Genomic DNA, 27,899 nt, shown 5'->3' on the forward strand with positions numbered 1-27,899 from the left:
CTTATCCAACTGAACATTAACATAGCAATGAGAGAGGGACCCATTAGCCATGTACTTCTTTGTGTAGCGGGTTGTTTCGATGGGTTTGGGAATGACCGATATCGTTTCACACATTGGTGCGTGCGTGCGTGGACCAACTCTTTATGCGTAAAAGCTCGCGCATCTGTAGAGAGGCCAGGACGAAACGAAAAAGTGCGAGGATAACTAGCATTTATTAGAGCTGCATTCATAGTATCATAATCTGTACGACCTGTCCGTGCCAATACTTTTGAGGCTGGACTTCTGTTCAGTCTAATTCCACTGGTGATGCGAGTTGGTCGCCCCCTTCGTCTGCCTCGAGCAAAACGTCCACATTCCCATTGTCTAAAATATGCCACCTTTGAACTCATCTTCAAACAAAATAAATACACTGCATTGACTGGTTATTTAGGCTATAACCCGCTACTCTTTCTAAATCATAGGCTACTACAAAAGTCTTGCAGCAGATTTGGTCTCTATTGTAATAGAGTCAAATACAGTTTATAGAATACTGTATAATGATCAACTGCAAATATAAAACAAGAAGAACCTTTTTTTTTTTTTTAAAGAACCAAATTATTTACTTGTTACCAGTTCGAAGCAAACAAGTCATGTTTATTTTGCTGATCGCTTTGGGGGATGTGTAGGTAGGCCAAGCCACGCCTCCCGTGCGTCTGACTCGTATAAGAGGCACCCGTCAACTGATGTTACTCATATCTTGAATCCTGGAACATTCAGCTACCACCAAAGAGCTTTTCTTAATGGACTGAGAGGATCTAAACGTGAATCCAAACTGCTGGAGGACACACATTATCAACTTTTTTTTCCTTAGACTTTGAGCATGACTGCTTCTGAGGCATTGATACCTATTGCAGCGTTCTCAGGTGTACGAACTCTTACGCAATTCGACAACGTAAGTATTGTTTGAGGGTGTTCTTTCTGAAACGTACTGTAAGAAACGCGTTTGTTTGAACCCGGTTTTAACTTATCACCCATTGTTGTTGTTTGCAGTTGGGTAAGATGGATGACGCGCTCAACAGTGCAACAGGTGACTCGCTAATTGAAGTGGAGTTCAGTATTGTACAGTCCCCCGCTGTGGCGCCGAAAGAAGACGACGAACTGCTTGAGTTCATTTTGTCAAATACGATCGGGTCTGAAGTTATGAACAACGCACAAAGCGACGGCAGCCTTTCTCCACCTCAGTGCGCATACTCACTACCTGAGTCTCCAGACAGCTGCAGCAGTGCCTCTCTCCCAGACTGCAACGATCACTCGACGTCTCACCTGGGCGGGCAAAGCTATCAGTGCTTCTCCGACGCTCCTGTGCGTAGCCTAATGGCCGAGTTGCTCACTCCTGAAGTGAATTACGCATTGACCGGAGAGTCCTCACTAGGTAAAACAAGGGACTACACTGAATTGCATGCATCGACTGCGTACCCACTCGGATACAAAGTCAAAACAGAGCCTATTGGAGAGTCTTGTATGATGGCTTCTGAAGCGGACTATTTGGGACAGTGTCAAATACGCCCGACGCCTTTCCACCAAACTCCAGTTCAAGTGCCTTTCCATGTATTGCATGGACGCACTGACTTGCAGCAGATAAACCAGGTTACCCATCAGCAGCATTATCAAAGCCAGTTTGGGAACGCACACTACACCCCACAGTTCCAGAATCATCCAATGCCACACTATCACACACACTACATCCACAGAGACCATCAGGCCGGCGCCATGCTCACACCACCATCATCACCATCTATGATGGACTTGTACGCGCACGAAGACGGAGCGGGTCCAGTCAAACAAAAGAGGGGGCGCAGGTCCTGGGTCAGAAAGCGCGCTGCTACTCACAACTGTGAGTTCCCCGGTTGCGGGAAGACATACACGAAAAGCTCCCACCTAAAAGCGCACATGAGAACGCACACGGGTAAGAATACTGTCTGTGAATATTTATTTTTGTATTTAGTCGGTACTCAGTCCTAATTGTATGTTATTTTTCAGGTGAGAAGCCATACCACTGTAACTGGGAGGGATGTGGATGGAAGTTTGCCAGGTCGGACGAGCTTACGCGTCACTTCAGAAAGCACACCGGTCATCGTCCATTCCAGTGCCATTTGTGCGAACGTGCATTTTCCCGCTCTGACCACCTGGCTCTGCACATGAAGCGTCACATGTAGACCTCAGGCCACATTCCCTTTGGGGAGTCAAGCACTGGACCGTTGTGAAACGCAGTGGTGAACAGCGGTATTGCATTTTCAGCTCCTTCAGCACTAGAATTCCAATTTTAAAAGTTGTGTGAAGTGCCTAGACCTAAAGAAGAACTTTTTACCCCTTTTTTACTAGTTTGAACCACATTCCACACTCCTGATAACATAAATTATTAGCAGTGCCTTAACAGGAGGCGTTTTGTTTAAGCTGGTTGTGGGCAGGACCCATAATGTTTGTACATATTGTATTTTTGTATTGTTTACAACTTTGATATTATACCTTCAGGGTTTCTTATAAGTTCTTCATACACTGATTTATTTTTTTTGACCCGGACAATCATTCTGGTTTTATTTTTCCTACAAGACAATTGTGCCGTCATTATGTAATACAGTAATTCACTTTAAATTATATTTGATGTGCCTTTGGTGGACTTGTTGTAAAAATGAAGGCGCTACTGCCATAACATGTCAAACTACTTGAACTCAGTTGTCTATATGTTTTATAAGAGAATAAAAGACGTGTGCAGTCTCTGTATCATGTTAAATTACATTTGCAGTCTCAACATATTGTTTTTATATTGTTTGCTTATAAAATCATGTAGATTTTTTTTTTTTTTTTTTTTTGCATTGGGGATTATGAATAAGCCATATTTCTAAATTCAGCAGCCCATATTATTGGTTATCAAAGTCAGCCATTTAGACACAATAATTAAGTCAAATGTGTTAGTTTCAGCTATGTGTGTTTCTGGTTTAGACATGCTTTAGTCCTCATTTTGACCCACTTTAGTCCTGATTTGCTCTTGAATCAGGGTTTGTTGTTCTTGGAAAATCCACTATTTTATTACGTGGCACTAGGAAAGATAAATATTTTAAGTAGTATTTAGTGTGAAAAGTTGGAGAACCACTGTCCTATATTGTCGAATAGAATACGCTGTTCCTATTTCCTCAACAGAAAAGCATGTAGAAGAGTCGCTCAGTGGCTTGGAAAAGGCTGCCCTCTGGCGTCAGAAAGAGACAATTATACGTTGTTGGCCACCCGGGAGTGGTGGAAAGCCGCAGGAGTGCAGACCCAGAGCCGCGACAGATCTACCGTGATAGTTTGCCCTCTGCTGGATAAGACGGATCTAGACCGATCAGCTTTTAGGAAGATTGATGTTGATGTTGCTCTACTTAACCCACGTGAGGAGTCAGTAACTGAGTTTATTAAAAATAATAATAATTAAAAAAATCTTATGAACAAATTTGGAAAGTGTAACTAGAAGCTTCTGTTGATTGATAAAGAAAACACAACTTCTAACAGCTTGGTAATTGCTTGTTATTTTTTGTTCCTAAACGACCTAACCATCCCAATCCTAACAACTCTGACCTTACCTTAACCCTAATCTTAACCTAACCCTTATCCTAAGGACCCTAACCCAATAATTGTAAAACATAAAATAATAACAAATGAACCGAAATATCTGAATTTTTCGTTGAAGTTGCTCTGCTTACTTTAAATCCTCTAAGCGACCAGTTCCTGTCTGCTTCCGCTCACTGTCACAGCTGGAGAGAAAGGGACATGCAGCTTAGTTTTACAGACAATACATGTATTTAAAAACAATGTCTACTTGGTGAGGTATTTTCACCGTTTCATGTGGGGCTTGCTTTTTCTTCCCCTTCGCATTAAACCTGCTGCGCTTCGCCCACTCATGTAAACACCTCCTCATAATGATGCAATCGGCTCGTGGTACGGTTTGTTTGTGCAAGTGTGAGGGTGGGCTGTTCAGAGCATTCAGACCTTTCCTCAAACGAGCTAAAGCTCAGCACGGCTTGGATGTCAAGTGTGAGTGCGCCCTAAGATTCACACCAGAAGTGAAGAATCTTCGGAATCTTCATAGTTACCGCAGTTCACTTGGTTTAAATCTTACAAACAAGTCACTTTTCTCTGTAACCATTAATGATGAGGTAACATTTTCAGTATTTTTACTTGTCATAGTACTGCTTATCCACTAGATGTCCCCTTTGGATAATTTTACTGTCCCAAGAGAGAAGATAACACCTATAGGCCTATGAGATTATATACACCATGTATCACATTCTAGCCTATTTGTTTTTTCATTGCATTTAGCAATAGTAGCTGAGGTCTGCGCTGTTCATTTCAATACAAACTGGAGCGCTTGTAATTTGCATAGCATTACTCCTTGTGTGTCATTAGCTACCTACTTAAAATCTGATGATGCTAAATGGTTGGTTTGTTCCTCTGGATCAAACTGTGGTGGGCACGTAAGCTACTTTTTTCACCAGAATCAAATAATAAAAAATGATCCTGGCAACAGAAGACAAAGTAGCAGAAGCATATTATAGGCCCTACTTGTGCCAGACCCAAGTTCTAGCAAATTGGGGGATTATTTCAGTAGAACATTTGTGGTATGTAAGTAATCATTTAAAAATAAAAGTATAAACTAAAACTACACTTATATTCCGTTTTAGAGCTGATGGATTTTTACAATTTTGTGTGTGTTTCCAGGGAAGCAAAACCATGTGTGCTGTGTGGAGTGCAGTTTACTTAACCCTAAAATATCCTGGCTCATATCTCTTGTCACTGGGTTTGAAGTCACAATTATTTATTTGACCAAGTAGGCTATGTTCCAATTCTCAAATATGTGCTTAGTCGTAATAACATTGTACTAATCAATTAACAAAAATAAATAAGAAACAAAATATGACACACAAATCATGCATTAGTCCCTGGTTAGCAAAAATTATCTTACAGCAATCGGGTGACTGTCAGATATCCCATTATTATAAACCATTATTTTTTTCTCACTGATATGAAACCAGAATTAACTTTTACTTTTCTAAGCCAATTAGAATTAAAAAAAAAAAACATTCTATTTGCTAAATTACAGAAGAATGAGAGATATATTTTTTTTTAGAAATGTTTTGTTACTTTTTACAAAACCATACATTTCATTAATATTTGTTAGCATTGCCTTTAAACTGTATAAACTTGGGTCAAACGGTTTGGATGTCCTTTCATTTCCGTTCTACAAAGCTTCTTACAGTAGTTGGGAGCAGTTTTGGTCCATTAATGGTCCATTCCTCCACACAGAACTGGTGTAACTGAGTCAAATTTTGAGGCCACTTTGTTGCACATGCCTTTTCAGCTCTGCCCATACATTTTCAACTAGATTGAGATCAGGACTTTGTGATGAACACTTCAAAACGTTGACTTTGTTATCCTTGAGACATGTTGTATCAAGTTTGGCAGTATGCTTTGGGTCATTATTCATTTGGAAGACCCACCTCTGTCTAAGCTTTAGCCTCCTGGCTCATGTCTTGAGATGTTCCTCCAATATTTCCACATATTGTTCTTTCTTCATGATGTCATCTATTTTGTGAAATGCACCAGTTCCTCCCACAGCAAAACAACCCCACAGCATGATCCTGCCACCCCACTATTTCAAAATCAACCTCCCCTAAATCTATCTCTGATTCTTCTGGCATTTAGCAAATAGAAATATTTTTTAAAATTCTAAATGACCTAAAAAAGTAAAAGTTAATTCTGGTTTCATGTCAGACAGTGAGAAAAAAATGCTGTTTACTTTTTGTAAACTGTGTATTTTTAGTGTATGTAAACATCTGGTTCTCGCTGTAAAACTACAGTATGTTCAATATTTTGGTGTGTTTGCTGTCAAAAGGGTCGACTATTGCCTCTGTGACAAGAGCATTTTTTAAAAGGGTGACCATCATTGTATAACACATACTGTATACATAGTGCATGCTTTAAAAGTCAGAGTGTTGTGATAGTTTTATTGGGCCTATTGAAGAGGGTGATGGGGAAAAAAGTTGTGTGTAATTTGTATAAGTATACATATAAATGGCTATTTGTGAATCAAATAAATAAATGGCATCGCTCCAATCTATTCCAAAATGGCCATAGTGCAACATCAGCCAAGCAGAGCACTGTGTGCTCAAATGCAGCCTCAAATGCGCTGCAAAAAGGAATCTTGAAAAAAGTAAAAAAAAATTCCATAAGTACTTTTGTCCTCGATTTGAGAATCTAATTTCAAGGGGCAAGATATTTACACCTAAATTTGTAATTGTCTTATATTAATATAAGTGTAAATATCTTGCCCATGGACAGATTTCTTGAAATTAGTCTCAAATCAAGAACAAATTTACTTATTTCCAGAAAGTTTCAAGATAACTGTTGAAGTTCATGGAATCAACTTCCAGCTCATGTTTTAGCGGCAGACACAGTCTCCACATTCAACCTCAAAACGTTCCTCATTGAAAGCAAGGAGTCAGGTCAGATACAGCTCGAAAAGAACAGTTCAGGCAAAGAACAGTTCTCTGAGCCCTATATTCTGGTCCCATTCATTTCTGGGGACTGCATGGCTTCTGTTTCAGCCGACGGGCTGCTGGCTTCTTATGGCCCAATGATGATTGACCAATCCCATCAATGTTCAAGCAATCTGTGGATCCCAGACTTCTGGACAAGTTCCTTCACCATTCCTCTTGCTGTCCTGAAGCTCCAACATGAACTGGACGTTAGCTCCACAGTCTTCAGCTCTTGCAGCAGAAACACGCCCATCAACACATCCAATCCCGTCCGTCCAAGGGAGTTGGATCTCTCTTTCAGTATAGTTCTCCTTGAGGGTTTTCTCTTCTTCCATTGAGTTTTTCTTGCTGTGCAGGGGGGTCTGTGGCTGACTGTTAATATGTATATTACATGTGTTTGTTGGTTTCACTATACAATGTCTGTGTAATTGTGGATTTCTTAACTGTTCTTGTTAGTAAATCTGTATTGTTTGGGAAGCCATGTGAGGGAACCTTCACAAGATCTAGTTTATTAGTTGATTGAGTTGACATTATTTGGAGCACTCTTATATATATGATAAGATAAGATAGCCTTTATTGATATCACAATGGAGAAATGTACTATATGTTATAGAGACCTATGGCATCAACAAAGGTGTGGGTGCATAGGTACAATAGAACCTTGCATATAGGACTTTGATCTGTAGTGGCGTAAGTGTAGGCCTACAGCATTATCTACCCTACCTATTTAAAGGAAAATAAATATGCAGTTAGCCAGTGCAGTGCTACTGCTACACACAGCCTATGAGCCTATTGTCAGTCTTTGAACACGCAGCTGTTTCTCCTGACTTTCTCTGGCTGATGTGTTCATTCTGTGTGTGGACAAAAGCTCTTGCATCACTATATATCTGGTCTTATCGTCTGTCCCAGCTCAGATCGGAGCTCCCTCACTCACAGTGCAGCTCCCCATCACTGCGCCTGCATCCCCGCCCGCTCCTCTGTTCCCCTAACAGACCTCGCCTCACGTCACATGCAAGGTAAACCACTTCTGCATGCCAAAAGAAAGAAAGGGGTAAAAAAAAACAATAAAAAAACTCCGGATCATCCATGCCTGGCTTCATCTGCCATTCACCCCTCATCTACAAGCCCAGTATTAGAAGCCTATCCGATTTTCTCATTCATCCCGGCGCTACACCGACGCTTTTGTTACTGCACCTGTCTAGACGCTTTGATTGACTGCGTTAACAGGATTCATGTCTTATAGGGAACTGATGTGCGCTTTCCATCCCTTACGATTGACACATAATGTCCAGGTAGTAGCCAATATCACAGGACAGGCTTGGTCATAGATAAACACTGCGGCAGCTTTGAGCAGCCACACAAAAGGATTTTAATGATCCGTCCGCATTTTTTTTTTTTTTTTACAACGTGTGTGGCCGCGCAACTGGAACCGGTGAAGTTACACAGTAGCGACGAATTAACTTTGATGCAAATATAGCACGCAGCGAACGCAAACCATTAACAAAGCGGAAACGGTTCATTCATCAATGTGAGCTGATTGTTGTGAAATTATTTGTTTAGTTTTTTAAAGTGTTTGGCAGCCCGTGGTAGCTTGTGGCAACTCCTTCTTTTTTATTTGTATTTATTTTTTTGACAGATTGTATGGTTGTTGCTGTACCCCCCGCCTCTGAGGCTTAGGAGGGGCTTAAGAAGCGGTCGCTGTCCGCCGTGACCATAGGACCGAAGACACAGTGATGCAACCTTTGAGCAGGAAAACTTGATCATGCTCGATCTCCCTGTTTGCGGTAAGTTTCCTCCTCGTACCCGCACATCAGAGTGGCATATCCAGTTAGTAGTTGCTGACATCTCCTCAGCTAACGTTAGTGTTTGTTTTAGGCTGTTTGAAAGGAAGCAGCTCTCTAATAATAAGTTTCAGGATGAATGAACGCACGATCTAACGTTATCAACTTGCTAAAATACCGCATGAACTGTGTGAGTAAACTAGGCCAAACTAATGCAGGGTTGGGATGATGTTGTGTGCAGTGTTTTTCAACCTGGGCTGCTGGGTGGTGGAAACACGTGGCAGTAGTAGCCTAGTGGTGAGTGGTCTCCTTGTTGTGAGCCCCCGAGAGTAGGAGGGAGGGGTGGAAAGGATGGGCTTTGGAGGCGGGCAGCTCAGATGGGCTGCCTGCATTTTGCGTTTCACCACCCCGAGGTAAATGGAACTGGACACACTGCTGAACATTTATTTAGGCTAATTGATTAAATGCATTTTGGCGATTGGTGTTTTTATTGGTGATAATGCCATGATGTGTGTCTTTTCTGTGAATGGGCTTTCCTCAGACCTGACTGCTGGAAGTGGGATCACCTGTTACCTGTAACCATGGATATGTTGGTTTAACCATCAGGCCCTCTTCCAAATGCTTTATGGGTCATTCCGCCAAAATGGCGCCTTTTCAGTCATTTTTTTTTTTTTAATAAAAATGTTTTTTCTTGATATATTTTAGATTGGCATGTTTAGGTGTACAAACATGTATGGGGCCCATCTCAGTCTCTCTTTTCAATTTTTTGAATAGATTTTTCCTATCTCTCTTCCTCAGAATAGTAACAGGAATGACAAAATTTTACCAATTTGCCAATTGCAGGCTAATGCTAACTAGCACAGAAGCACATGCTGTACCCACTGAAACAACATTTCTTGTAGATATTGATTAAATAAGTTAGAACAGAAACATACTTGGATTTTTCCAACAGGATGACGTGTGACATATTTGACCCCCCTCTCCAAATGTCCACAAACAGTTCAGAGAGAGTCACCGATTGGTTTACATCGTTGGAAAGTCTCTTCTGAATGTAACAACTTCTTGATTGTGATGTCATTGAACTTTACCATTAATATGTGGAGAGTTTTTGTAGTTCAGTAACAGGAATGACAAAAACTTAGGGACACTATAAAAAACACAGTTACCTATTGTAACTATAGTTCTGTGAATGCATGCGAAGCCCTTTAGGTGCTTCACAGTGGGCGGGGAAAAGCCCTGTGCTTCGTATGCCATGCGAATGGCGAGGCAGACCCAATGGGCCAGACGTTGCGGGGACAATGGGGCACCCCTGTTTTTGGTCCCAAACCCGACAAACAGCTGGTCAGACCGCCTGAACTCAGCTGTCTGATCCAGGTAACAGCGTACAGCCCTGATCGGGCACAAACAATGGCGGCGCTCGTCCTCCATGGAGGCATGTGGAAGTGGAAAGAAGGGTCGGACCCTAATCACCCTAGACCTAAAGGCAGAAGTGATGACCTTAGGTTGGAAAGCTGAATTTGGCCACAACTCCATGAGCCCGTCACCAGCATGAAGGGACATGTAGGACGGTTGTACTGAAAGTAAACACAGATCCCCAGACCTCTTGGCCGACGCTAGGCCTAAGAGGATCGCTGTCTTGTAAGAGAGACAATGAATCTCTGTCTGGTGGATGGGCTCAAGCGGGGGCCCAGACACACCTTCCAGAACCACTTGAAGGTCCCACAAGGGAACAGACCGCCTCATTGGTGGTCTGAGCCTACGGGCACCCCTCAAAAAACGCTTCACTAAAGGATGACTGCGAGCTGTGAGGCCACCGAATCCAACATGGCCAGTCGTGATGGCTGCTGCAAAGAGAGTCGCAGCAGCTCTGCCCCTCTCCAGAAGATCCTGGAGAAACCCCAATACACATTGTATGGAGCAAGTAGTGTGGTCCAAACCCTTCTCCGAACACCAATCGGAAAAGAGCTGCCACCGGACCTTGTGAGCATTAGTTGTGGATGAGACCCGGGCCCCTTGGATTGTAGCTACGACCGAAGAGGGAAGGCCTAGCCCTAGCAACTTTCCCCTTTCAGCTTCCAAACCATGAGACGACGTCCCAGCATGGGGCGCGAGTGTAGGGCCCCCTCTGCTTGGACCAGAGCATCGGGCCTGTCTGGGAGGGGCCATGGGTGCATCAGTGCCATCTCGGCTAAGTCCGGGTACCACCTGGCATGAGGGCTGGGCAGGGAAGCGGGCGGAGTGAAGCTTTTGACAAGCGTGACATCAGAAGCGCCGTTGTCAAAAGGTGCTACACCATACTCGGATCTAACAGTCAGCGACTGCTTATCCATGGCAGCGCGTGCAATGTCAGCTAGCGGCGCTGATAATGCACCATCAACCCGGGAGACTCCGGCGCCAGGCTGAGTTCCCGGGGACGAGGCCATTTGTGCAGGAGAGACCAGGGGCAGATCTACCACGCCCGAGTCAGACTGCACAGACACACAGCGAACAGCAAAGAGCGGGGAAGAGAGAGGGGAAGTAGTTTGCTCTTTATAGATGTAACGGGCCATACGGCCTTTGTTGGTGAATTTAGCCCCCCCTTTCCCCCTCTGGAGTCAGAGCCAGGACGATCACGGGAGAAGCGTCTCGGATCCTCACCACGCTGATGCTCGGGAACGCGGGGGCGCGGAGGGATCTGCCAAGCAGAGGACGTCGCAGAGCGGTGAGAGGAAGGTCCGGTCCTGCGTCCGTGGTCGTTCCTGCGGCGATAGGAAGGTTGTGCTCCCCGCTGCGGGCGGAAATAGACCCAGCTGGGCAGAGGCCTTGGTGGCGGACTCCAACCTCTCCACCAGAGCGTGGATATCCGGCCCAAAGAGCGAGGACGTGGAGAGAGGCAGGTTAAGGAGGCTACGCTTGTCCGCATCCTTGATAATGGACAAGCATAGCCACAAATGGCGGCAGGCTACCTGAGCAGCGCACATGGATCGACCGCCGTCAATAGCCAGGGCCTGGGCCATACGGAGGAAGGTGGCAGAGGTGTCCTGGGCTTCATCGATGTCCTGCGGGGTGAGCTGCTCACGCCCGTGCACCATCTTGTCCAGAGACGCGGCGAGGAGAGTCATGTTGTTAGCGAGCGCGACCACTTGAGCCGCGTTAGCATAGCAACGGTTTAGCATGGTCAAAGTCAGTTTATCCCGCTCAAAGGGAAAGGATGAGTTTCCACCAGCCCAGGGGGAGGAAGACGGCAACAGGGACATCCTGATACCGTCTTCAATGACCGGGACGCCAGAGAACTCCCCCCAGTTCTCCATTGCGGCGTATGGGCCATATGCTGCTGCTGGACGCTTAGCGTTGAGGGGACTTTCCCATTCACGCCTGGCTTTATCCATGAGAGGGCCTATCTGCGGGGCCACCATGGGTCGGGACCTAGGACGAGACTCCACTAGTCCCTGTAGGTAGTCAGCCACTGGAGCTGCAGGCTGCGGAGGGAGCTGGACCTCCATTCTAGCTGCGGCTATCAAGTGCCAGCAGTTTTGGTGTATAGTTTGGGAATGTACGTATTTCCCAGACTTATGTAACGTTGTTTTGATTGCAGCTTTGTTGACTATTTTTGAGATTTGGGTTTGAAGCATAAGCCTCACAAACAGTGGCACATCCAGGTGCACACAGATCTCTCCATTAAATGCATCATTGAAAATGCACAAAGCAGTAAATTATCATGCAAACACACGTGTAGACTACAAGTAACACTGCCTTTCAAGTTATATTCTGATCTGCTTTTTCCTCAGATTAGAGATCGAGGCGTCTAAAGACCTGTATGGAAGCACAAGGCACCTGCCCCTCAGCGGTGCTTGGTTGTTGCAGACAATTACACCTCCTTGCAACTCAGTCCCTCTGTAATCTTGATAATGTATTATAAGACCCACTACAACCCAGTTTAAGAACTCATTTAATTTCCACATATGATCCTTGAATGGAATGGACACCTCAAATAGTGCTCCAATACCACTATGGAGTATACGTAGGTTTGTCAGTACAAAAGGCCAGCGCCTCAGTCCTAATCATACTTCTGCACATTGTCTTAGCTGATAACAAACTGCTTATCAACACTGGTCATGATCCACCAATATTACTTCTGTAATTTCCAGTCATTTTTACGGTAAATCTCATTTTTCTAAAGTGGGGCTTAAATGCTTCTTTACTGGATTCTTTTTGTTCCCAAACAAAAGGAATCCGTTTGAGGGTGTTAAATTTAAATGGTTTGCTGCAGCCCGAAATTGTTTTTAGCGCTCGCCAACCCTTCTTCATATCCTGATTCATCACATACAGTATGCTAGTGTTAAAAACATCCAAAATGAAATATTATGAACATCTGCCATGTTTGTTGAAACTTGGCATGTAGTAGTGTACAGATACTAAAACTCGATTTCAGTACTAAGGATGAAGCATTTGCATTTGGTTCATTATGTAGTTCTGTTTTTTGAACTCCTCTCTATTAACATCTCCACAGTATCATTGGAATTTTTTTTATGCTACATATTATCTACTACAATTCGGGAGATTTAACCTTTCCTGATGCATAATTGTGACTCTTGACTACTGATAAAGGGGCCAAAAAAAAGAAAGGGTTAATGTGTAACAAGGCACCCGTGTTATTTATGACCTTATGAGTCGATGGAGACTAGATGACTACCCTTCAAATGTAGGCCAGTCAGGTTTTAGTCAGGATTGACAAAAGTTAGACTTTTCTTTAATTGATAGTTTTCATGTAGAAGTCCGGGGGTGGGGTTGGACATGCAATACCCCGTAAGTGATCATTTGTTTATCAGTGCCACACCATCACAATTTGCTGTTTGTAGGAGAGGAGTTTTAGCCTAGTTTTGTTTCACGTTGTCTTTTTGTCGCTGTCCAGCCTGGTGCGAATGATGATGCCACAGGGCTTTTCTTAGTCTCACCCTCCTGTATGATTCTCAATGGCAGCTATATTTGGTCACTCACTCCTATTTGCTGTGGTGTTTCTTAATGGCACTTTATGAGATGTGTTTTTGAATCAGGGGATGTCATGTCTGTCTTTCTTTGCTACTAAATCTTTCATCTATTTTCAATAGAATACAAAATACTGGGCTTCCTTTTTTTTCTCCAAATTGCTGCTAAATTAGTAGTGTTTTTGAGTGCTCTTTTCCAGTTTGGCTTTCATACAGCAGTAGTCAATGGGAAGTCTAAACGTTCCCCTAACAGTTAATCTCTTTACACAAAAGGCCACTTTGTTATTGCAACTGCTTTGCTACAAAATGCAAATCTTTTTGGAATGTTTATTTAACTTAATTTCCAAGTTTTGCTCAATGTGAAAAAATCTTTGCACCTGTTGCTATGACCATCTTGTTCTTTCTAGGTGTACTAACATATTTGGGATGTAGCTGAATGGAACAAAAAAAGTAAAACTGTTGCCTAACCCACCATCCCACCCCCATTCCTTCCCTCCACCCCTCTCTGCTTGTCACATGTTCTTTTCACAGCATAGAAAAGTTCCTGGATTAGAGCAGAATTAACACAAAGCAGCGACGCCACTCCATCTACACTCCCCGACAACAGAGGCGAGGCAGAGTAGGGCAGCAGCGCGGCTGGGTGAAGACACTCAAGTGCACCGCAACATCTCCCAAAAGTCCACACTGCAGAGACCAGCGACACCATCCCCACCACAAGCAGAGGCAGCAAGGGCAGCAGAGTGGCACGGGATCTTTGACAAGGTCCTGAAGGATGGAAGAGAAGCAATTTCCTGGGATACTGGTAAGTTTGCACCTCATGGCAATCAATATTATCCAGATAGGTTACAGGTTACACAACATTGCCATTAAACTAATAAAGCCACATGTTGAGTAACAGCATGTCCTATCCAATGCTTTTCTTACTTTATATTGCCTTGATCTAAAGTGGTCAGAATTTGCCAATTTTCTCTGGCATGTGAAAAGCTTTATGAAGACTTTAACAAAATATTGTATGATGTTATTTATTTACTCTGTGCCTGTTAGAGATGTTGCTGGGCCGCTAAACTTTTCAAAATGTCCTTGGTTTGCTGAGCCAAGGCCTAGAGGTAAATGTGTCAGTGTTCGTCCGTGGGTGAACTTTTCAATAGGGGTCCGGTGTCATTGGCAGTCAGGTCACTACTCACGCTCTCCTGCTCCTCACACCAAGACTTTCTGTTCTTCTTGAGACAAACTCTAAAGTCTTGTTCCTTGACATTCTAGTCTGATTGAAGTCCACTCTCTTCTATGTATTTTTCGCAATGTCCTTTCCTTGTTAGAAAGTGCCTAATCCAAAATGCAGACATTTTCAGTCCCGTGTCACTTTGCCACAAGAAAGAACCCCATTTGAAGATATGGGATTGATATTTCTTTTGTGTTCCTTTTCTGGTTATCAGTTACTTGAAAAAGTGTGCAAATGCCAATCAGCACTTGCGCTGCAGCACAACTGCATATTAAATTTGTAACAGTGTATTGGTTCAGTGATATACTCAACAGATTTGTTTTTTTTGCCTGATTCTTATCACATGACGTCATGACTTAAAACTATAGCTTGTTTTTAGTAACACTAGTGCCAAGTGCATTGTCTGCAGTATTTCAATCAAAATACACTATACAATAAACCAATAATGACTCTTTTTAAAAATATATATATAAATGTGCAATTGCAGTGCATTAATATTTGCTGAAATGTTACTAACGCATCATCAATCATCAATAAGGACCTCCTCATTTTAGGAACATGTTTGAGGACGATTTTTTAACAGGAGAATATAGGACAAGGGTCAAAGAGTAACATGCGCTCTCTTTATCTATACTAAAGGTAAACATGGACTGACGTTCTAGATTATACCGTGCAGACCTCTTGTGTGGGGACAGGCACAGCTGCTGTGCCCTGTTTTCATGGCTGCAATCTTTGTCTTGTCGTGACTTGTGGTGATGTCACTGGAGCTTGTGGAAAAACAATGAGAAAACTGTTAGATCTGATGCCACATTTAAGTCAGTTTGTTTTCTTTACTTAACATTTTATTTGTGGATTCTCACAGCTACAAAAATGTTGTAGAAAATTGTGAGGACTCTGACCCTTGTGTAAATTTTCTGCCTTTCTTTTCTTAACTTTCTCCGGTCTACTTGAACTTATTTATGCTGACCCAGATGGCCAAGTGGATGGAGCCATCACCCTAAATCTTGTGAAACACAAGGCACTTCCTTCTTGCAACTGCGTAGCCTGACTGGTAGCCTTCTGCCAGAACTATTCTGTCCAAACTTACTTCTCCAGCTCATTTACAGTTTTCAAATAGAGTTCTATCTCGTTAATCTTTCCGCTATGTCACGCCTGCCCTTACTGCTGCTGCTTCCCCTCAACACATGGGCAGATGGTGCCCTGGCACAAACCAAACTGGACCCATCACTGTCTTTTTGTCCCACCACAATAACTCTGCTCAGCTTGTCTGCAGTTTAGATATATGTTTAAGGATGTAAGTCTGAGGCAGAGAGGCTGAAGGAAAAGGAAGAGTTGCATTCATTTAGTGGCTGGCTCTCAGTCATAGACCATATGGAGAAGTCAGACACTGGCCATTGTCAAATTAGCCTTTTCATTTGATCCAAAAGGTGTTGGAAGTAAATAGCAAAAAAACATATTGATTTTCCATGTTACGTTGCAGAGACGTGGTTGGTTATATATTGACTTTCTTACATTTTTTCTCGCCAATGTTTTGGCTTGTGACAACATAGTGGTGTTATCATATAGCAACAGTTAGGTTTTTTTTGTGAACATCGTAAAGAAATGCATGCTGCACATGCAGCGATGACAGTCATAGTCAAGCATGAGCTGTGTGTACAGTATGTGTATGAATGTGCACTCTGCATATCCCAGGGGTTTGCTGCTAATGTGTGCTGCAGGCTGTGAAGTGGAAAATAAATAGAAAGAAATAGTGACAGCACAGTGTGCCTGAGGTCAGGGCAAATACACACACACAAACATATCTGTGAGCTGCACATTTTATCATTATGTAGCATATGCTCAGATGCTTACAAGCGTAGATAACACAGGCAGGTGCACACACCCCTTACACTTTTGCAATTTGCTCTTAGCAGTCATCTCCCCTAATCATTATAGTGTTAAGCGCTTATTTGCAATCAAGATAATTGTTCTTTTTAAATCAATCTCCTGTTTATTCCCCGCATTAGTGAGGGAGTGTGTGTCACTGTCCACCCTTATTTATCAGTTGAGTTAACTGCACTGTTCAGCAACCATACTGTCTGCCTTTGGGGTGAAAGACCAACAAACAGATGTGAATTAAAATACACTTGGAGAATCTGCTGTAAGGGCAGGTGGGGAGAAGTCAGACTTTCTGTTTTTTCTGTATTCACCCTTTCAATGGCCATCTGAGGAAAGAGAAAGGCCAAAAAAAATAAACAGGCAGTGCCCAACGTCAGTTTAACTGCAGCCACTGTGGCGAATGTACAATTAAAGGACAAGGGCCACAAATGCCAAACACGTTCACTGCTGGGCACTCTTTAAAAGGTAACCCACCACCAACCACCCTCCTGTGTATGTTTATGCACACACACACAAACACCACATTGTATTGTGGATCTTTAGATTTCATTTGGAAAAACCACTCAGGCTGAAAATGTACTTTTTATTCTCACTACCTCTCTTTTTATGGTTTAATGGCTCTCCCTTTTTATACCTTGACAAGTAAGACATGTGGACTTCCTCTCCTGTTCTTTGAAGTTAGTGAAATTATAGACAGGTACCTCCTAAATCTTCTCCATTTTCTTTTAGTTGTATTATCATTTTAAACGCCTTTAAGATCTCTTTTCAAAAGCTTTTCAGAATGATATTTAGTAATTGGTTGCGCTTGAACCTCGCTTCTGTGTGTGCGATTGTCGAATAGCAGCTACAAGCCTGGGACGAGGGGGGGTCTGCTTTTCTCAGGGCTGGACAGCCCTTTTGCTTGGACACACAACTCCCTGATGTTATTTATGTTTCCTTTTCTCCTCAGTGGCTCAAATCCAATACAACTGTCCACATTTAACACCTTCGAACGGAACAGTAAATTATTAGTTTAAGATAAGTCAAAACTGTTTACAAGGGCTTTGTTTCAAAACAGAGATTTTCGGAGTCATTATTAGCGATATTATTTAATGCTTCCTGAGAACAATTGAATACAATAATCTTTATAGTTCTCTGGTTTGTGGCCGTTCCACAATAATGCTCTAAATTGTCCTAAATCTGTTAGGAATAAATTATTGTTTCTATGTTTTTAATTATCTTTATAGATGACGTTCAAGCAAAATACTGTCCAGTTAAGTGAATGTCTATTCTATTGTTTTTTTGTTTTTTTTCCGCCTACACTCCTATCCCATTAACAGCTAGTTATGCCACGTGAGGCCAACTTCAGTCACATGTCCCTCACTTTCATCCCCAGCAAAGGTCCCATATGTTTGTCAAAATGTGTATGTTGTGTGCTTTTTCCAGCCTGATTTGTTCCCATGCCTTCTCTCCAATGAACCCCACTCTCCCCGGGGGTCCGAGCCCAAGCCTCACGCTATTTATACAGACCGAACAGCTGGGGCCCTCCCAGCCAAAGCAGTGAACAGATCGGGGGCAGGGGAGAGAAATTATCATGGAACTTCAGGTTAAACCAAGCGTTTGAAATGTCTCTATGCTCATTCCTTTTTTTTTTCAGTCTTATCTTCACTATGTTCTCGTCTCATCTCCCCTGAGTGTGAAAAGTGGCTAGGTCAGGTCAGACCAAGCCTCGGACAAAACATTACTCACCAAATTGAATCCTGCGTTTTTTTAGACAATTGTCACGTTCTATGTTCTTAAACACTGTATCTTTCCACATGCAATTAAAGAGCCAGCCCTCTTACGACTTGTAAGAAAGCCTGATTCCTGCACCAATAGCAATTCAACACATTTTGTCCTTTTGTTGCGCTGGACAAAGCCAACCCGCTGTTGCAAAACTGAGCTTTTTGTGCAACCTCCCCATCTTTCTGTCGCGCTGGTCCTGTGGCGACTGTCCTATTGTGAACTACAGCCGCTCACTGCAGTTCACTCTTGTTATTCTCCCCTCTATCGTTTACTTCACGCATCAGGTCTTCTCCTCTCTCTTGTTTCTGAACATCTCGAGAGGAGGGTGGGCTAACTCGGATGCTCCTGGCTCTCCAGACCCCGCTCACAGTCAGGAGCTCCATCACAGGCATGCTGGGCTAACGAAGGGTGAACACATATTAACCTAATTGCTGAAAGGGACAGATATATAGATTGAAAGTGATGCAATAAGCCAAGACGTGTTCCCCGTCTCCCTGTGAAATTAGCCTTTCATTGTAAAAGCAGGTTGATTCATGGGCCTTAGAGAACATGGAGTCATGCTGTGAGGCAGACTGCTCTATGAGACTTTTAGAGTCTATTGATGTCTATTTAATGAGCTCCATGCGTTTATTCGTAACAATTGCTTGTGTTATGCATTGTTCTTTCAATTGTAATTCTTGATAAGAAAACGTATTCTCCACCTAAATGGAAAACGCTCAGAACCCTCATACTCTAGGAAAGAATGGCTACGTTTACATGATGACCAAAAATCTGATTATAATGGGATTTCTGGAGTTCAGTATCAGATATAAATTATCTGATATTCATATAATCTGATTTCTTCCTGATCTTTCACACGTGTGCATAAACTAACCAGAAAAATAAAGCAAAAATGCCAAAATCATGTCAAAAAGACAGAGATTAAAAGATATAATAAAAATACTAAAAGAAATAAATCTCAAATGAGTTTGTAGAGTATGTGTGCTGCTGACAGTCGAGTGGTTTAGGCTGCTGCACATATGCAGAACATTACTACCTCCTTAGAGTTGTGAGTTTGAGTCCCGGCTCTGTTTATTTACTGAATTGTCTTTCCATTCTCCTCACCTGACATTTTTAATAGAAGCTAGTGCGCAGTTTGTGCTATTTGTGTTTTCATTTATTTAATTACTTCATAAAACAACAAACAGTGAACCAGATTTGACCCTAGACCTTTATGTTACTAAACCCGTGCTGTATCTACTCGTCACCGAGCACAAGAAGCTGCTGCCACATGGAGCCGTTTGACTCCAAGTTCAAATATGGAGGAGCAATCATTCTCCACCTAGTTCTGCAGGTGGGCCTGATTTAAGAGAGAGGTGGAGATAATTCAGTTATTCTAAAAACCAAAATTTGCACTGGTTCACGTAGAACCCAGAGTTTTGGATTCTTCGATTTCTGAAGAAAAAGTAAACGCATCGAATCTGATTATTGGGTTATCTGATTTTTCCAGTTATCTGTTTTTTCAGACCATGTAAACGTAGCCACTGACCACTCCGACTACTAGATCCACTAATCTGTGTACTTTTTAAATAATGCTTTACATACCCAACCCAACATAAAGAAGCCGGGCTCCTTTATGTCTGCTAACATGGATTTGTATAATGTGTGATATATGATATTTGTACGTTTAAACGGAAACTGAACTAGTTTTTGGTCATTATACATCACTAGGTTGTGTGAACTCTGTGTTTAATTGATGTTAAGTATTTGTGCCTTGTTTGCCAAACATACCTAATTAAAGGTTCAGTTCAAGCTCTAGGCCCTTTATAATTGCACTGATTTGAATGTCAGGTTAGCACAGCCTGTATCTTAGATAAAACCACTGCTAGACCAATCAACTAATTGCGTTATAATAGTTCTTGTCATTGCTGAGTTCATTGTAGTCTGGACATACTAAAGCCAAAATTAACACAGCCCATCCATGTATTTTATTTGTACTTTTTTCAAACGGTTGTTCTATATCAGTCCTTGACATGTATATCATAGCTAATAAGAAGGCAATGTGTGATGTGAAGTGTCTAACCTGATCTAAGGCTGATGCACGGTTTGGAAAGGGGAACTGCAGGATAAGTTAAGTTATTTTAATGATGACCTTTCTTTTCAAAATGAAGAGTCAATCGAAAACAAACTGATCTTTTACTGTTAAGATATTTGGAGTGCTTTTAGAGCCTTAATTGGGATTAAGTCACCAGGAATCAATTTTAGCATAATGGTCAATTTGTGAAAAAGTGTCAACATGTCTCTATTTGAAGGGGCAGTTGTTTTTGTTGCCTAGTGCTTCCTCTCAGCAGATTGAATAGAGTGGCTATATGGTAATGATCCTTCCATGAGATCCCCTCTGAGATTCTAATCCTCTGAATTGGTATACAAATGAATAGCATCCTGTCTGCATATGTTGTCTCATGTTCGACACAATTTAAGGGCCCCCTCTTTACCAGCAGGGGCCTTTGTCCACTGCTGTCCGACAACCATTCGGCAAATTGCCAGTTGCCTGTCGACTTTTGACATTTCTAGTAAAATCAGACTCAGACTTTGGACACGGGGTGACAAACTGAAAGACATCTCTTTTGTTTGTGTTGAGTAAACCATTGACATTGCTGTGCTCTTATGTCATTTTGTCTTGGACCTGGACTTCCTGACTTTCTCATCACTTCTGTAGCGTGCAAGAATCAGCCATATGGTGGCAAACTGGCACAACAATATGTGCGGCTCACAGAATGGCGGAAGAATTGGAAAGGGTGTAACTCGGTGAACGTGTTGTGGACGTCGTATTGAAGGAGGGTCTTGGCTTTCAGTGTAACGCTAAGGGGGGCATTGGCAATGTCAGGCTGTAGAGACGGATGAGGATTTGCAAGAGTCAAGTACTACTGAATGGGAAGTTGTTGGTGGTCTACAGAGTTTCAGCAGCTGCCCCTGAAAACAAACGGAAGAAATAAGAGCGACAGACAGGGGACTCCTCACTTGTGGGTTCCTAACTTTCTTGCCCCCGCATTTTAATCTGTTAGTGCAAATGAGTGAGAGGGAGAGAACGCTTGGCTGCAGCCAATGAGAGCCCCCCTCTTTACTCTGCCCAGCTAAAAAGTTTAAAGCTCCCCAGCCCTCTTTCCAACTCCAACCAACTCTCCCGCTCTGTATTCAGCCAAGGTGCTGAAGTGACAACAAGCAATTCATTGTGGAGTTAAAGAAAAAAAGGGAACCTCTCCTGTGTCTTATCTGGTGAGGAAAAGGGGTGGGTAAAAATGTTAAAATAGTGATATACGAAAGCAAATCTATGGCTAATAGAGATTCTAATGTAGTATACTGTGAAAAGGAAGAAGAGAGGCAGGAAAAGTTAGTGCAGTGAGGAGAGGGGAGGCGGGAGAGGAGGGGGATTTCAGTGCGAAGGGAGGGGGAGAGAGGGAGAGAGTGGGCTACCATGCCGAATGAGGAAGAGAGGCGGAGAGGAAGCAGAGCTCCATCAGATGAAATGAGGTGAAAGTAATTCAGGCATTAATCAAGCCAGGGCAAAAGGGAGGTATACTTTGTTGGCGACCCCCTCTTTTGCTGCGGAACTGAAAGGCAAGGTGTGAATGAAGGAATCTACAGTGGGCAGTAGCGCAGCAGTACTGGGTTACAGCATCAAATCATGTCGGAGTCCAGCACCATTGCTGCTTCCACTGCAGACCAGGTCAGTTTCACATGTATTTATTGTTTATTTATTCCAATGTACGAGTAGCGTGCATATGGATTGGCACATTAACTCATATGTGTCTCGCGTCTGAAGATTGTCTTTTTTTTTTACAAGACAAAATTGTGGAATAACAGTAGATTAAACTTTCCAAGTTCCGTTTTGATGTATATCATCTTTGGCGTTCGGAAGTAGTTAGAGGGAGTTTCTAAGAGTGTGTTTCTTGAACTATCAAAGCTACCATTGTTTTGTCCTAGAGCTGCCTGGACAACGGTACAGGGTCCTGAAAGAATTGAATTCATCAAGACGAGCTATTGTTTCTGCCGCCTTATTTTTCAGTGATCATTCAGGGGGTCTGTGACGACTCAATACCCCCCGCACCACGTGAAGAGGGGGACACAGCTTTTTAAAAACCTAACCACGTGTGGCAGCCCTGAAAAGTTTTTATAAGTAATTGCAGTGGGAAGTTCAGGCTGCTCTGTGAGAGATGGGGTTGGTAAGGAAGTGGGAGTGTCAGAGGAGAAAGGCACAAGTGTCCAGAAAAGACCAATATTTATGCTTCTCTACAGCCCCACCAACGTGCCTAAATCAGTCTTTGGCATATAGTTTGCAACAAAACTCTCTGATGTGTTTACAGTTAGTTGAATTACAGCAGGTGGAGAAAATAAAGCTCTGTGAATATTTGTTCATCCGATCTTGCCTCTGGGCCGGCATTAGCTGTTAACCAAGTCATATCACAAGTTTCTGAACGCGACTATTAAAGCTGAGTCCAAAGCGTCAAACCTTTTCCTGGTTAATGTATCTACTTAAAATTGTTGTGATTGACTCACAAATTTTATTTTATTTTGTCTTAAAAGTATATTTTATAATATATAAATTATACTTCATAAGTTGTGGAATAGTACAACACACTTTTGTTGATTTATGTAAATTAGCCATGTGCTCGTTTTGATTTTAAGTAGAATTATCATGAAACATGAATTGCCTTTACCCACAAGAGCATATGTCCTTTAAAGAAACAGCACACACAGCACAGTGCTACTAAAGAGTAATACCAAAAAATACTAATAGCCACAGCACTGGGTTATAAGATGCCTCTTCTCATTAAGCATCTCATTATGCTTATAATAATAATAATAATAATAATAATAATAATAATAATACATGTTATTTATCTGCGCCTTTCAGAGCATTTCTTGTAACTGCAAATGACATGGGGCACAGACTCTGTCTCTGTGGTAGTTCCGTCTCAGGGTTGAGAAAACAGTTTGGGGTCATTTGTGTGAAACATGCTTCAGCGATAATTGCTATAACAAGGGGTAGACACATCTGGTACTTCAAAACAGCCTTTGATTAGTTTTGGCATTTTGCTTGATGAATTGATACATTTTTGCTTCCTTTGGTTGTTACTTGATATCTGGTGATAGTTGTGAGTCTGATATAGGAGCAAATGTAGCAGAAAATAACAAATGATGCTTTTTTTTAAGTAATATTTTCGCACACACACCTCGTCAGGGGGCAGGTGTGGCATTTTATGGAGCAGAAGTGCCAAACAGCCTTGTTTACTCACCGAGCAAAAGGCTGGAGAACAGATACACATGGGAAAGAGAGACACAAATATAAGCGTGTTTGTTTGTGTCCGGGGTGGTTGCTTCTTTGGTCCCTTGGATTTTACACACAGCTCACAGCTGGCCAGCAAAAAGTCCATTATTTACACATTATTGAATTAGCCAATAGACATAAGCAGTATTCATGTGGATTGTGAAGCAAATGAAAGGCTGTCCGCTTTGCGTGAATGACACCAAAATCCATCTCAATCAACCCATAAAATAAATGATTTGCAACAGCTGCATTTACAAACACACTGACAAGCGATTGTTCCTTTATTCCAAAAAGTTGACTATATTTAGAATAACAGTTTGCTTTTTTTTTCATCTTATTAAGCTTAATTACGAGATAGAACCGGCGATTATTTTCATTTCTATGTGACTGACTGCAGGACTAACTCTAGGACAGATACATAAGGCACTGTGATATAGTGATATGCAATCTCAATTGTCTTCGAAAATGTTATCAGACTTTTCTATTATGGAGTAGTATGCTGTTGAGATCATGAGAAAAGTGAAAATCTCTGGATATACAGCACAAAAGATATAGAGATGTTAATTGCAATAATATCATTGGGCAGTATCATTTATCATTTGATACTGTATTTAATATGTCTTTACATACGGTCTCTTGTTGCTTTATTCTTATTGCATAAAATCAAATGAATAAATGTCCAACATGAGGAGCACATAAATATCGGGTTCAGAGTAGGTCTTTTCATAGTGTCACTGTCCTGTAATCGCTAATGCAGAGGAAGGCGGTGCATTTTTGGGTGTGTCCACTTGTGTTATTATTGGGAATTGTTATTTGATTTTATGCTCAACCACAATACTCTATCAACTGGACAGGCTTTCGAGTATAGTTGATTGTTGTATTGAACATGTTGACCTGGATGTTGGCATAAACGTACTATGGTGGGACTCATTACATTTTCTAATTGAGTGGGATTTGTTATTCATTTATTATATTTTATAGCACTTTTATTAAGTGCTTATATATATATATATTTGCTCGAGGTATTTTAGATTATGATAGGTGTACATGTTTTCCTATGTACACGTGCAAATTTGGTTCTTGTGATAATTTCAAACTCTTTCAGGCCAATATGACTTGCCTCAGTGTATGGCACTTGCAATAGTTTAGACCAAAGTAGCTTGGGTCTCTCTCTTAACTTTACCGGACAACAGTGGATAAACACAAATAAATCTGCACCACTTGATACACACCCGTCTGTCTCTTCTTTCACTGTCCACTTCTGTTTCTTTCTTCGTGTGTCCATCAGAAGTCATGTTTTTTTTTTTTTTTTTTTATCTATTCCTGATGCGCGAGTTGAGTCCAAATGCTTCACAGAGGCAGGGTGCACTGGGTCACACATCAGATGTTGTAATACTTATGCCATGTGGGAGTTTAAAACCAGAAAAACTTTGGTCAAAGGAGCTGATCCTGGGGCACATCTGGCTCTGTCCCCGCCAGAGTCTGTATTAAAACGAGGGGAAGGTCTAGTCTCAGGGATGAGAGTGAGTGCACACACTTTGTTCACCTCCACGTTCACCTGCCATCAGTGACATGAACATTTGAGAGTCATCTGCAAAACTGTGGTAGGAGAATTTCACATTTATGTTGTCAATAAAACAATGTTAACAAAGTACATCCTCCTGTCCTTGAGACAGATCTTGTACCAGTTCAGAGCAATACAAGTGATCCCCTCACAGTTTTCTAACCTCTCCAAAAAGATCACACGGTCAAAGGCAGCACTCAGGAGACTTTGCCTACTTCTGTGTTCAGTCGGATATCATTTGTCACCTTGAGCAGAGCTGTCTCAGTGCTGTGATGGGACCTAAAGCTTGACTGGAAAGTATCAAACACACATTAGGATGGGAGAAAGTAAGTAAGCTGTTGATATACAGCTTTCTTACAGCAATCTTCCCACACTTTAGAAATCTAATGGGTAATTCATCTAGGTGTCTAGATGCACGACAGGGTTTTTACGAATTGTAAAAACCCTAGTGTGTCGATAGCATACGTTTCTAAATAAGAACTCATCCATGGTGGCCCACTGTTGACCACCTCATGGCTCATGCAGTTTACATATTGGCTGTGGAAACTATCCAAGATCTAAAAACTCTAATAATCACAAAGAAAGAAAAGGATCAGCATCTTTTAAGTTTGGACTGTTGGTATCGGCAACTATCCTGAGCCCAAGTATCGGATTAGACACTTGAAGTGCTCAAAGTACAGGAGTGCACAAGGCCTGGTGCAGTTGTCAAATTGTGACAATCCACAATTCATAAAACCCACGTTATGAACAGAATACTTCTAAGTAAGTAAATGAATGAGAAAGTAATTATCATCTGCAACAATTCTTAATATATTATTATTATATAATGGGATTTATACCACAGTTTGTGTGGAGCAGCAGCTTTTGTATATTAGAGGTTTCCAGAGCAATAGCTCTAAAAAATGTAGGTCTAATTGTCTATTTTGATATAATAATATACAGTGGGATGCATAAATATCCGCCCCCTTTTTACTTTTCGACATTTTGCCACACTATGGACCATGGACAAACATTTATTGACTTGAAATTTTCTGAGACAGACACAAACTAAGTGACACACAGTCGTGAAGTGAAATGAAATTGATGATTTTTTTTAACTTTTTTTAAATAAATAATAAACTGAAAATGGAAGTGGCTAAAAGAAGCCATATTTACTATAAGAAAACTATAAGAAGTCCCGTTTGCTGTTTGCAAGAAGTCACATGGGGCTACAACAAACATGTGGAAGAAGGTCAGATGAGACCAAAATGGAACTTTTTGGCTGAAATGCAAAACACTATGTTTGGTGTAAACATAGTGTTCAGCAGGCACAGGGAAGATGGTTCAAGTTGATAGGAAGATGGATGAAGCCAAATACAGGAGCCGAAAACATGTTGGAGTCTGCAAAAGACTTGAAACTGGGGCGGAGGTTCACCTTCCAGCAAGACAACAACCCTGAACATTAAGCCAGTGCAATGATGTAATGGTTGAAAAAAATATATATCCAAGTGTTAGAATGGCCAAGTCAAAGTCCAGACCAAAAACTGCAGTTCACAAGCGCTCTCCATCTAATTTAACGGAGCTTGAGCTGTTTTGCAAAGAAGAATGGGCACAAATTCCAGCCTCAAGATGTGCAGGACTGGTAGAGACATACCTCAACAGACTTGCAGCTCAAATTGGAGCAAAAGGCGGTTCCACAAAGTATTAACTCTGAACACTTAAGATACTTTAGCAAACCCTACTTTTCAGTCTTTTTATTTAAAAAAAAAAAAAGTTTAAATCATCTATAAATTTAATTTCACTTCACAATCGTGTATCACTTGGTGTGTGTCTTTTTCATAAAATTTCAATTAAATATATATATATATATATATATATATATATATATATATATATATATATATTTGTGGTCCATAGCATGGCAAAATGATGAAAACTTAAAAGGGGGTGGATACTTATGCAACCCACTGTAATATAACATAGTGGTGCCTGCCTGTGCCTTACTTTATTATTCAATAGTTGGCAAGCCTAATTTTCACCAGCTCAACTGGCCACGTGCTCTCTAATGTCTCTAATGTTTTAATTGTGCTGTTCCTTCAATAATCCACCTTTCCATTTCATTCTATTAGCATTAGCTAGTATTATATTTGTGTAAAAACTGTCAAGTTGCTAAGAATTTGAAAGAAGTGCTATGCTTTTTGAAATGCATTGTGGGAAGTATACTTTACTGAAGTCCACATGGCTCCACACTTGCCTGAAGTGCAAAGCAAAGTCCAAGATTACGTGACGCAACTGAACTTGGAGATAATTGGGACACATTACACACAACATTTTGAAAAAGTGCAAGTAATGGAACAGGACCAAAGTAATTCGAAAGAAAAAAGCTTAACTTTTCATATGCACTTTAACTTCATTGCACTTTATAACTATTGATGAGAGTGGCCATTGGCCCCAAAACGCTACTACATACTATCTTTTGGGTAATACAAATAAACTCCTTAGCAACTGGGAACGACTGAATGTAGGGATATACAAATGAGGTTACAATTTGGTTCATTTTTTAAAACTCACTAGCTCGAGCATCAGTTTGTTGTAGAGAGAAACATGCATGCATGCAAATGTTCTCTTAATCATAACTTTTCGCATATTAGAGCTTAAAAGTTGTTCCCTCTCTGATACGTCATTTGTGATACAAGTTTTAATGGTGTATCAATTTGTAATTTTTAAAAGTTAGCCTTTGTTGTAAGGGTCCAGACAACCACCTTTAAATTTGGTAGGAGTTGGTGTCAACTACATTTCTACAGCTGAATATACGCAAGCATACAGGAATATTCCAACAGGATTATGAATCACAAAAACTCACCTACTGTCGAGTTTTTGGTCTTTTACCGTTG

General features: G+C 41.5%; 2 protein-coding genes across 3 annotated transcripts in view; both read left to right on the top strand.

The window, feature by feature from the left end:
• Positions 1 to 806: 806 nt before the first annotated feature.
• On the top strand, positions 807 to 2,536 carry klf17 (Kruppel like factor 17). Its single transcript, XM_079568893.1, has 3 exons — positions 807 to 931; positions 1,030 to 1,945; positions 2,020 to 2,536. The coding sequence occupies exons 1-3, from the start codon at positions 860 to 862 to the stop codon at positions 2,193 to 2,195; spliced, it is 1,164 nt and encodes a 387-aa protein (XP_079425019.1). The 5' UTR covers positions 807 to 859; the 3' UTR covers positions 2,196 to 2,536.
• Positions 2,537 to 7,439: 4,903 nt separating this feature from the next.
• Positions 7,440 to 27,899, top strand: part of slc6a9 (solute carrier family 6 member 9) — a 41,551-nt gene continuing 21,091 nt past the window's right edge. The window contains exons 1-3 of one of the 2 annotated variants that reach the window (XM_079568855.1): positions 7,440 to 7,564; positions 8,185 to 8,332; positions 13,825 to 14,095. In XM_079568855.1, the coding sequence (XP_079424981.1) occupies positions 14,066 to 14,095 (30 nt within the window). In that variant the 5' untranslated portion in view covers positions 7,440 to 7,564; positions 8,185 to 8,332; positions 13,825 to 14,065. Of the gene's footprint in view, positions 7,565 to 8,184; positions 8,333 to 13,824; positions 14,096 to 21,610; positions 21,861 to 27,899 lie in introns of those variants that run through there. The other variant, XM_079568854.1, reaches the window with a different exon arrangement.

The sequence above is a fragment of the Gobius niger genome (genome assembly GCF_951799975.1).
Source record: "Gobius niger genome assembly, chromosome: 13".
Classification (NCBI taxonomy): domain Eukaryota; kingdom Metazoa; phylum Chordata; class Actinopteri; order Gobiiformes; family Gobiidae; genus Gobius; species Gobius niger.

Coding starts and splice junctions, on each gene's coding strand:
- klf17 (XM_079568893.1), top strand. CDS start 860: ATGACTGCTTCTGAGGCATTGATACCTATTGCAGCGTTCTCAGGTGTA. Junction 932..1,029: donor CTCTTACGCAATTCGACAAC/GTAAGTATTGTT, acceptor TGTTGTTTGCAG/TTGGGTAAGATGGATGACGC. Junction 1,946..2,019: donor GCACATGAGAACGCACACGG/GTAAGAATACTG, acceptor GTTATTTTTCAG/GTGAGAAGCCATACCACTGT.